This window comes from Macaca mulatta, chromosome X (assembly GCF_049350105.2).
Source record: "Macaca mulatta isolate MMU2019108-1 chromosome X, T2T-MMU8v2.0, whole genome shotgun sequence".
NCBI lineage: Eukaryota > Metazoa > Chordata > Mammalia > Primates > Cercopithecidae > Macaca > Macaca mulatta.
The window spans coordinates 91,779,307-91,791,690 of NC_133426.1; the positions used below are offsets into that span (position 1 = coordinate 91,779,307).

The window sequence follows — 12,384 nt, forward strand, 5'->3', positions numbered from 1 at the left end:
GGTATGTTTGGTGCTACCAAATTCCCTAAGCATTTGCTTCTCTGAAAATGATCTTATTTCTCCTTTGCTTATAAAACTTAGTTTGGCCAGATGTGAAATTTTTGGTTGAAAATTATTTTCTTTAAGAGTGCTGAATATAGGCCCCCATTCTCTTTTGGCTTGTAGGGTTTCTACTGACAGATCTGTTGCTGACTCAATGAGGTTCTCTTTGTAGGTTACTTGCCCTTTCTTTCCAACTGCCTTTTACATTTTTTTTTTTCATTTCGAGAATCTGATGACTATGTGTCTTGCGTGGTCTTCTTGTGAAGTATTTTGCAGAGGTTCTCTGCATTTCCTGAATTTGAATATTGGCCTCTCTAGTGAGGTTGGGCCAATTTTCGTAGACAATATCCTGAAATATGTTTTCCAAGTTGCTTCATTTTTCTGCCTCTCAGGCATGCCCAGGTGTCATAGAGGATCTCTTTACATAATCCCTTATTTCTCAGAAGTTTTATTCATCCTTCTTTGTTGTTTGTTCTTTTTCTCTGAGTTATTTTGTTGAGCCAGTCTTCAAGCTCTGAGATTTTTTTCCCCACTTTTGTCAATTCTGCTGTTAAAACTTGCAATTACATTATGAAATTCTTGTAGCACGTTTTTCAGCTCTATTAAATCAGTTTGGTTCTTTCTTATAATAAGCCATTTTGTCTATCAGCTCCTGCATTGTTTTATTGTAATCCTTAAACTCCTTGTATTGGGTTTCAATTTTCTCCTCTGTGTCGATGATCTTTGTTCTTATCCATATTCTGAATTCTATTTCTGTCATTTCAGCCATCTCATCCTGGTTAGGAACCATTGCTGGGGCACTAGTGCAATCCTTTTGAGGTAGGAAGGCACTCTGGATTTTTGAGTTGCCAGAGTTCTTGCACTGGTTCTCTCTCATCTTTGTGGGCTGATGTTCCTCCAATCTTTGAAGCTGCTGACCTTTGGTTGGTTATTTTTTTCTTTTATCCTGTTTGGTGTCCTTGGAGATTTGGTTGTAGTACAAGGTGAGTACGGTCGACTGGCTTCGTTTCTGGAGGATTTTAGGGGGCCAAGGCTCAGCTATGGACTCCTGAACTGCATGCTTGAATTCTGGGGGGGTGGTATTGGGCCAGACTTTGATATATGGCCCCTGAATGTTAGGAACTTGCCACACTGGAGAGGTTGAATTCTTCCCAGACCGCTGGTCACAACACTCCTATGGGTGGTGCCAGCCACCATACTCTATAGAGTGGTGGCAGTGTGATCCACCTTCGTTTGCACATGCCAACAGCAGTGGCAGTATGGTGGGGTGCACATTCATTGACTGCAACATGGAGATTGCAGGTGCAGGCGTGCCGGCCTCTGTGGTAGTGTTTACAGTGGCAGCTGTGGCAGCATGGTGGAGGTGGGGGAGGCATCAGGCTCCGCCAGTGTCCCTGCATGCTTTTGCCCGGCAGTGGTGTTAGCACAGGGGTGGGGCACTGGTAGCACTGAACTGTGCGCGCCCTTTGTGTGCGCCTTCACACAGGCGGCAGCTACTGCTGGGGGTGGGGGCGGGTCCACTGGTCTCCCCACATACTTTCACATAGACAGCAGTGTCCGTGCAGGTGCGGGGCGCTGGTGGGTGCTGGACTAGTGGTCTCTGAGCCGACGAATGCTCTGATGATAATGGCGGCACAGCAGGGGACTGGGGGGCAGGATGCACCGACGCTGGCAGCTGTGGCACAGCAAGATGCATGCGCACATTCATGCTAGTGGGAAAGGGGAGGCAAGGCCCGTCTGCACACACGCACTGTCAAAACGATGTGGAGGATGGGGGTGGCCATAGGACAGTGCGTGCAACAAAGTGGCACGAGGGAGACTGTTATGGGGAAGGACACGGGCAGACTGGTGCATGCCCACGGGGGCTGCTCCCCTGCCCACTAGAGCTCTTCACTGATCAAGTAGTGCCTGTCAGTGCAGGAGGTATGATGAGGGCCCCCAGGACACACCCCACCTGGGCATCTGAGGCTGCACTACAAGCAGGCAGAGCCAGTCTGGGGCTGCAGGAGAGGGCAGTAGACTGAGGGGTGTTCTGGCCTCTTCTCATGGGCAAGACTGCCCTGCAATGTTTAGGTCCAACAGTTTCCCTAGGGCTAAAGTGTCCTAGGGATGGGCATCCTTGGCTGTGTTCCATTACAGAGGCTCCCACACCAACCCTCTAGGCTCCACACTGACTGGAGTTCTGCCCCTACCACTTCTCTAAGCATGTCTCCCTGCCAACTCACATGTTCATGGGAGTTGTGGAGTCTCCTGCTGGCAGGTTTCCAGAGGCCCATGCCAAGTGCAGGTTGCTCTTTACCTGCTCAACTCACTCCTTCCCGAGGAGTTGTTGGGGCCTAGAAAGGAGCCCCAGTGTGTGGGTAGCCCCGTTCAGGGTTCCCAGCTTCTTTCCTCTTCAGCCCCCATAATATTTATTTTAAAGTAAAATAGTTTTACTGTGTTAACTCCTACCACTACTTTCTTTGTAACGGCTTATGAGTAATATATTGCCTACAGAGACAAGTGGGTCACTTACTGTGCAAAAGCTCTTACACACACTTATCAAACTATATGAACTAGTGAGTAGAAAGATTACTGAAGGTTCCCTTTTCCAAGGCATGACTACATATGTGCAATTGTCTGCATGTACCTATGTGGTATTTCCTGTGTTGCCCAAAATCGAATTTATAGGGAGGCCCTAGCAAAAGTAGAAATAGCTTCTTGTTTTTTAATGCTTTACTAAAGTAACTACATGTATAGATGCAAAGCTAAAGCAAGTTAAAAATGTGAATCACAATGCAGTTTTAGTAGTCTTGCATTACTCTTAACTGGAATTATGATAATATTAATAGACCTTTGCATTTAAAAGATACTAATCCTTACTTCTTCCAATTCAAATGCCAACCTGATATACACGTCCCTAGTCACTTTTCTTTCTATAAATAAGAAAACAAAACAAAGAAACAAAACAAGGAACAATAAATAGCACTTAATATCAGAATTTTAAAAAGTCACCAGAATGGTTTCATGTGACAAACTTCTTTAATTTTTACCTTGCAGCCCACTAATTGCTGAATTGCACTTTGGAATAATAGGAAAAGTGTATACAAAAGAGGAGGGAAAGATGGAGAACGTGGAAGCAAAGAGAGCAGATTAGGGAGGTGGAAAAGTCAGTGGGGAGTATATCTTCATTCAACACTAGAAGATGGTGGCTAGAATTACATTGGGCAGAAAAAGGAACAGAGTGACACTCCCTGTATGCACAATCTTAAACAATTTGCCTAATATTACACATCTAGTGTTGCAAGGTTAAGTGATTTTCCTAAGGAAAATTGGTTCTCAGAGTGTGGGTTCTAGTCCCAGATTTTGCCACTTTTGCAGCCTCAGTTTAGTGGTCCTGAAACTTGATCATGTATCAGAATCCTCTGAAAAGCGTGTTGCTGAGCCCTCCCCACAGAATTTCTGATTCTTTAGGTCTATTTCTAAATGTTCACATGATGCGGATGCCACTTGTAACTAAATATCTTAACTAATTTATTGCTTTAACAAATGAATACGTATTTTTACTTGCCTGATACTATGCATTTAGTATGTATAAAAAAAAACTGTGACATGAACCCAGGATATGAACTCTGGATCTACAACAAGGGTACTTAAGACTATGTCCTATATACTTCTGAATTTTACAATGTGATACTTTGATAGAAATATTCACAGGGCATGGTTAATGCACAGAAGTAGAGCACCTAGACCAAACTGAAGATTTAGGGAAGGCTTTGCAGAAAAGTTCATAGATTATAGGTAAAGGAGTACTCAAAAATGTTTGAATCTATCTCAGGCACTTAGTAGCTGTGTGATCTTAATAACTTATTCTCTTTGGGTCTTCATCTGAAACTTTGTAAGGTTATCATGCAAATTAGGTAATATAGATAATGCCTGGCACATGGTGGATGCTTAACATACAACTGATTATTACATTAAGGGAAATATTTTAAAATAATGAACATGTGTAAAGAGATGAAATAGTTGTTTAGGTAATGGGAAAGAAGGAGACTTGTTTGTATAATGGGTAGTGGAGATGGTGTTGATTAGGATAAAACTATGATGAAGGTCAAGTTGAAGATAGAAATCATGCATTTATAATGGCACCAGTTCAAATAAATGGCTCTGCTTTTCTCTAGCAGTGATCAGCTGCATGAGCATAGCAGTAATTAAGGCCTTTGTTCATTTAGCAAATATCTGTTGAGCACCACAGTAAACCAGCCACCACACTATGCACCAAGGACACCAGGGTAAATAAAACAGCCCTCATGGAGCCCTCTGCATTCTAAAGATAGTGGGTGTTGGATGAAGGAGGTGTTGGTGGTTTTTTTAAAAAAGAGAATAGGGCAGAGAGTTAGAGTAATCCAGAGTTGGGGTTTTGCTAAGTGGGAAGGGCAGTTCAACAAGGAGGCAAAGCAGTTGAGGGTGACAGTAAGATAATGGTTGTAGTCATTAATATGAAAGCAAGAAAAGTCAGGTGGGAGGGAGCTAATACATAGGGAAAAGACAAGCTGTACAAGAGATTAAGAGAGAATACATTACAGACACCAGAATGTTGACATGGAAAAATATATACTATATATATTTGAGTGAGAAAACATACAAAATAGTATATATGGTGTCATCCCATTTACATTAACCTATATATTATATAAAATTATATATTATTTAAAATCTAAGAAGTAGAAGAATCTAGTTAGTGAAAAGTCTGAATTAGAAAAAATTCTATTGACTTTCCTTTATCTTCCAGATTATTTTGAATTTGTGGAGCTTTCCTAGATTTTGCCTGACAGATGGCCACAGATATGCTGTAACTATATAGTGGAAGGCACCTTTTGGGGTGTAGCTTATAGAATTCATTTCATGACAAAATATTGTCTCATCTACACATGAACAGTTGATAAATTTTTAATGCATATCTATTTAAATCTATAATTTTATATTGTATTATATAAAATTATGCATATATCCATTGATATATTTTTAATTTAATGTAATAGATAATATAATATACAAAGTTTATATATAATATATGACATATTAAATATATTTTAAACTCTGGCCTACATATGTTGAACGCACATAAGTGGAAGATAAACAGTTGTGTGTTGGCAATAGGATGGTACCTAGTATCATCAATATAATATCTTAAAACAAGTTATAGTATGCCATGCATTTTTTAGCTCCTTGCCCAAGAGGTTGCTTTTGCCATGAAAGTACATCACAAAGGAGGGTACATGGAATTCTTTACTAATCCTAAAAGGGCTTGTGTTTTTTGTTTTTTGTCTGATGATTTTCATAATCTACGTTAACTCTTAAAATGAGACATTTGCTCATATCCGCCCTGTTACCTATTGAAAGTACTAGAGTTTTGCTGTGAACCTAGAACTGCTGGTAAAAATAAAGTCTATTTTTAAAATATTAGAATGTTGTAAAATGTTTGGTAGCTACAACATGAAGGCAAATAATATGTTTACAGTACCTTCCTCCAATTCTCTGCAAATGTTCTAATAAGCAGTGATATAGATCCGTATTCTTTCGACTCAGATCAGCAAGCAACTCTCCAAAATATCTGGGGTCCAATTTTTCAGGGCCATCGTCCTGAATTATCACCTGAAGCAAACATCAATCACAATTGTAAGCAATATTAAGTTTTTCTAAGTTCACAGATATTTTTATGTGAAGTGAAAGCAAGATAACCTATTAAAGTCATCACACAAATCAAGCCATTTTTTCAGAGATACATTTTTTAACGTGGGAGAAATTTAAAGAAAAATCAACATTGCGATGGCAATTTCAACTTCATTTCACTCAAGTCTAAGTGTTCGAAACTTGAATAACATAAACATTCTTGAATATAGGCATTAAATAAAACAGCAAAATGAGCAAATTAAATCACATGGCTTATTCATATGTCTCCTGTGGAAAAAAGAAAATATGAATTATACTTTTTATTAATTTTTAAAATTAAAAATTAATTGACACATAATAAAAGTACATATTTATGAGTTTTAGTGTACTAGTTCAATACCTGCATACAATCTGTAATAATCAAATCAGGATAATAGCATACTCATCATCTCAAACAATAATCATTTCTTCACGGTGAGAGCATTTAAAATCCTCTCTTCTAGATATTTGAAAGTATAGAGTAAATTTCTATTAGCTATAGTCTCCCTACAGTGTTATAGAACACTGGAATTTATTTTTTCTACATAGTGGTAGTTTTGGATTTGTTAACCAATCTCTTCCTATACTTTCTTCCCCCTCCCTTCTAAGCCTCTTGCTACCACTATTCTACTTTCTACTTGCATGACATCAATATATTTATATATTTAGCTCCCCCATATAAGTGAGAACATGTGATATTTATCTTTCTGTGCTGGGCTTATTTCAGTTTACATAATGTCCTCCAGACTTATCAATGTTGCCTCAAATGACAGGATTTTATTCCTTTTTATGACTGAATATACTCCATTGTGTACATTGTGTATATACACACCATATTTTCTTTATTCACTTACCCGTTGATGGACACTTAGGTTGATTTCATATCTTGGATATTGTTAATAGTGCTGCAATCAACATGGGAGTGCAGATATTTCTTCAACATACTGATTTTTGAGTTATACTGACTATAGTAGAATTACTTCCAGTTGGACTTGCATATTCTAAGTGAAAGTCAGTCTGATTTGTTAGTATATCTTAAAGGTAGATTAAATAAACCTACTCAATTCAATGCGTTTTAAAGTATTTCTTGTTTGACTTCCCCCATTTATTATTTAAAGCGAATATTTAGTCAATCTCACATTGGAAAGAGTAGCTCAGAGCCAACTCTAGAGAACTCATAGACTTCAGAGACATTTGAAATCCTAGACGTAAATTACTATGAACAGTGTCCTAAATAAGACCATTCTATTGGCTTCCTATTCTTGGGTATCAATCCTTTCAATATTATTGGGCGCTGTGGCTCCCATCCCCAAAACACACTGCCTGGAGGATAATAACTTAGGTTACACTCCATACTACTTTTAATATTGCATGTGAAACCAAGTACCCTAAAAACACATTTATTCTTAAGCATATAGATGGTAAATGAATTTGAATTTGACTACTGATACTTCCTTTTCAACCTCTCCTCTGAATGCAGACCTTAAAACACTGTACATTCTAAAGCAAATGGAAGAATTGCAAAGTAAGCAAAGATAATTTTTCATAATTACATCTGTGACACAAAAATCAGTTTATAAAATATTGGTCAGTGAAAAAAAGTGAGACACAAAATGCAGTGTAGTATCATCACATTTTTGTTAAGTCTAGATGAATATACCACAATATTAGTTATCTTGTCCATGTACACTTTGGAGTTGCTTTCCTGAGTAAATAATGATTATCTCCTAAAAAGAATAAAGTCTCATGCATGAAGGCATGAGTAGATGGGTAAACCTGTAAAGTCAATATTATCACATAGTACGTTTAAATATCATAGAATTAACAAGTAGTGCATATATAGAGATGTAGATAATATATGAAAATAGACATAGTTTCATATGTCTATATTTACATATTCTATATAAAACCTTTAAATGCTTACATAAACATAAATTTATTTTTTTCCCAGTATGTTCTCTCCTTTAGCCATAGTAGATTTCACTCTCTGGGGCACACACCACACATTCCTGCCTCTAGGATTTTACTCACATTGTTTTCTGCTTAAATACCCTCTGTCCTTCTTGTTGTATATCCAAATCTTACCCATCCTTTGAAACTCATCTCAAAATCTACCATATCCATGAAAACTAAAACTATGCCAACCAACAAGCTAATTCAAGTCAGCTCTTTGTGCTCAGTTATCTTGAATTGTTTTTATACTATTATACAGATGTAAGTCTTGTTCTCTCAGCACCCTCTTTTTACCACAAAAGAAATAAACAAGAATGAGTCATATTTTTTGGTATATTTGATAGTATCTAATACAGTACTGATTAAACACTCTACAGCTGCTCACTAAAACTTGTTGCATTGAAAGAAGTAATCTACCTGATTAGAAATGTCCCCAAGTGCTAGTGATTCTGGAAATAATTTTTTTATAGGTTTCTCTCTTAAAGCCGCCGCCAACAACAACAACAACAAATGGTTAACAAAGTCAGAAAAAGTATAGGCAGCCCTTCCTTAGGAATATCATGATGATCCCTTGTACCTTCTTTACTAGGAAGAGTCAGTATCATCACACAGTCTAATTGGAGCAACTAAACTGAACTCCTTGTAGAGTTGGAGGCTGGTATTTGAGTTCTACATAGACTTCTGGATAATGTCCATCAGCTTCTCAGTGATTGACTCCTCTCAGGAAATGAAGGTCAAAAGCAGGCAAGTCGCTATTCAGAACTATGTCTCATTTAAAGAGTCAATGTGTTTAGGAAAATCATAAGATAAGGACCGAACCAGCCCTTTTGGAATCCATAATACATTTGGGTTCAAATTTGGGAGGGGAGAGGACTGAGGAAATTAAAATTCTCATCTATTGTTAAGTCAGGACTATTACTCAAGACCAAGGTGAAATTTTCCTAACTGTAAACTGTGTTGTGCTAGTTAGCAATATTTTCCATTATTAAATCACAGCTCTTTGGAGCTTCTTAATTTTAATGGAACTATTTGTTGGTCTGTTTTGACATAGCTTTTAGAAGTGGCTCAAAGCCATCTTTTTTGTTGCCTTGAGAAAGCCAAGATAGAAGTCGTCCCAAGGATACATGTGTGCCTTGGGCCAGAATAATGGTAGCAGTAATGGATAGAAGTTTTCTCCCTGTTACAATACTGACGTGAAATATAGCTGCACCTCATATATACTCATCTTCCTGATGAATGGGAGCTATTTCAAATGTTAATCTTGGATAATTACTTTAGTTGTTTACCTATAATCAAGGAAGGAATACAGACTGTGCTGAAGAATATAAATATATACGGATATACAAAACATGATATTTTTCTAAAAAATTACAAAAATTGTTAGATTCATGAGCATGCATCAGTGAAGTACGTTTAATCAGATCACTATTTGACTATAATATTGCCAAACAGTCTAATTCCTTGTCTCTAATTCTAGGTGAGAAGCCCATGATGATAATTGCTTTAGCAAACTCAAGGCAAAGCAACAATGCCTAAGTGTGCAACCAGAGGCAAATTAGTGTCCATTTTCCAGAAAAAGTCTGTAGGAAGGAAGTAATTTCAAAAGAAAATAATTTCTAAAGAGAAATTATGGACCTCACCTCACTACTGCCTTGGAAGTTCTTGACCTGGTTCCAATTTGGGGTGTTGTTTCATATCTGTAGTCTGTGAAACTCTAGGAGTAGTAGGTGGACTTTTGTTATTAGCCTCCACACTTTATAAACTTTCATATTCAAAGGCAACACACTTAACCAACCGTAGTTACATAGTTCAGTGGTAGTGATTATAAGGTACAATCAATAGTTGCTGATTTCAACTGAGCTATCTATATTCTCTTGCCTGGTTTCCCTTCAGCTTAAGAACAAATATTTGTGAGAAGGCTTCTCAGGGGTAGGGATAGTTTGTAGTCAAGGAACAAATGACAATCCAGTAGAACAGTCTTGGCTTAATTAAATTTATTCCTACTAGGTAACTGGCTTAAATGTGTGCACGTTTCACCTATTTAGAAGGGTAGTTTAGCAGATTATAAAGCTCTTAAAATGCCGTATTATATAAAAACAATTATATCTCAGGAACTAAACTCCCAAAAGGTCATTAAAATATTAAGTAATAAGATCTGCTGTATTAAGATCCAACTGGATAGTGAGTTCTGAACTGTTGCATGGCAATGGAAAACCTCACTATTAGTAAAAGGTTATATAACATAGAGATTATACATATATGTCCAGCAAAAATTATAAGGATGTGGTGACAGTTTTGGATGTATAAGATTACTACTTGATTTTGCTTTGATTTGGAACATTTAATATCTATTGGACTGATTCAAACATAGTTAATCCAGTGGGTATTAATCCCTGATGAAATTAAATGCATTTCAGATACAATGTCATTTGGCTAATGAGGTAAAAATAAATAATTGGTCTCTCCCTATTTTATGCCAGAAGTAGCAATTCTGACAAGAGAAAAAGTAAAATAATTTTAGGTTCTGAAAATCCTCACTATTATTTTAATCTATATACATATTTTAATAAAGAAATGATGCTACCTAGTGCATATTAGATTATCTTTTATATTCTTTTTTCTTTTTCTTTAATTTTTAATTTTTGTGCATATATAGCAGATGTACATAATTATGGGATATATGAGATATTTTGATACAGGCATACAATATGTAATAATCATATCAGGGTAAATGGGGTATCCATCGCCTTAAGTATTTATCCTTTCTCTGTGTTACAAACAACTCATAATGCTCTTTTAGTTATTTTTAAATGCACAATTAAATTATTGTTGACTATAGTTATACTGTTTTTCTATCAAATACTAGATCTTATTCTTTCTAATACTTTTTGTGCCCATTAACAATCCCTAATACTCTCTCACCCCCGCCCCACTACCCTTCTCAACCTCTGGTTACCATCATTCTACTCTCTATCTCCATGAGTTCAAATGTTTTATATTTTAGTTTCCACAAATAAGTGAAAACATGTGATATTTGTTTTTCTGTGCCTGGCTTATTTCACTTAACATAATGTCCTCCTTTTCCACCCATGTTGTTGTTAACTGACAGGATGTCATTCTTTTTATGGCTGAATAGTACTTCATTGTGTATATATACCAAATTTTCTTTATCCATTAGACTGTTGGATAAATAAAATTTTTAGATTCCTTCCAAATGTTGGTTATTTCCTTTCTTTTGTGTATATACCCAGCAGTGGAATTGCTGGATCATATGGTAGCTCTATTTTTAATTTTTTGAGGAACCGCCAAACTGTTCTACATAGTGGTTGCACTAATTTACATTCCCACCAGCAGTGTACTATGGTTCCCTTTTCTCCACATACTCACCAGCATGTGTTATTGCCTTTTGGATAAAATCCATTTTAACTGGGGTGAGATAATCTCTCACTGTAGTTTTGATTTGCATTTCTCTGATGATCAATGATGCTGAGCACATTTTTACACATCCTGTTTGCCATTTGTGCACCTTCTATTGAGAAATCTCTACTCAGATATTTGGCCCATTTTTTAAAAATTAAATTATTAGATTTTTTTCCTATTGTTTGAACTCCTCATATATTCTGGTTATTACCTCATTGTCAGATGGGTAGTATGCAATATTTTCTTTCATTCTGTGGGTTGTCTCTTCACAAGTTAAAAGCTGTACAGAAGATTTTAACTTGATGTAATCCCATTTGTTCATTTTTGCTTCAGTTGTTTGTGCTTCTGGGTTATTACTCAAGAAATCTTTGCCCAGCCCAATGTCCTGGATAGTTTCCTCAATGTTTTCTTGTAGTAGTTTCATAGTTTGAGGTATTAGATTTATGGCTTTAGTCCATTTTGATTTTATTCTTGTATATGGTGAGAGATAGAGGCCTAATTTCATTCTTTTGCATATGGATACCCAGTTTTCCCAGCACAGTTTGTGGAAGAGACTGTCATTTTCCCGATGCGTGTTCATGGCACCTTGGTTGAAAATGAGTTCACTATAGATGCATGAATTTCTCTCTGGGTTCTCTATTCTATTCCATTTATCTATGTGTCTGTTTTATGCCATTACAAGGCTATTTTACCAGGTTAGTGTAACTCTGCAGTACAATTTGAAGTCGGTTGAATTTTTCCCAATTTTAGCAACATTGAGTTCCAATGCAAAGTCCCACACTTACCATGTTCTCCCTCCCTCAAGCACACAGATTTTCTCTCCCTGCCACACAGCCTCTGTTAGGGTGGCATCAGCAATTCAAGACTGTTTTTCCTACCCTCATCAGTGCCTCTTTCAGTGATATGAAGTTACATTCAGGTACTGTGATCACTCACCTAATTTTTGGTTCTTATTAAAATACTTTCTTGTGTATGTAGCTAGTTGTTAGTTTTGGTGCTCCTGCAGGGAGGACAATTGGTGGAAGCTTCTCTTTGTCCATCTTGCCCCACCTCCTGGTTCATATTAGATTTTCAACACATGTTGTCACTGAATTGAATGTACTGTACAATAGTCACAATTCTAAAATGAAGACTTATTTAACCATAACAGTTCTGTACTTGAAATAAAGAACTAATTTAACTTTCTACGTGAAGAAATATAGATAGTAAAATGTTGTAATGAAAAAATAATTGAATTTGAGAACAAATGTGGAGCTTCCATTTCCCATTTGTGAGTTA

General features: G+C 36.8%; 1 protein-coding gene across 3 annotated transcripts in view; it reads right to left on the reverse strand.

Annotated features, from left to right (window-relative positions):
- Positions 1–12,384, reverse strand: part of POF1B (POF1B actin binding protein) — a 107,569-nt gene that overhangs the window by 51,065 nt on the left and 44,120 nt on the right. For all 3 annotated transcript variants that reach the window (XM_077988095.1, XM_015127759.3, XM_015127757.3), the window contains exon 7: positions 5,546–5,676. In XM_077988095.1, the coding sequence (XP_077844221.1) occupies positions 5,546–5,676 (131 nt within the window). The remainder of the gene's footprint in view (positions 1–5,545; positions 5,677–12,384) is intronic.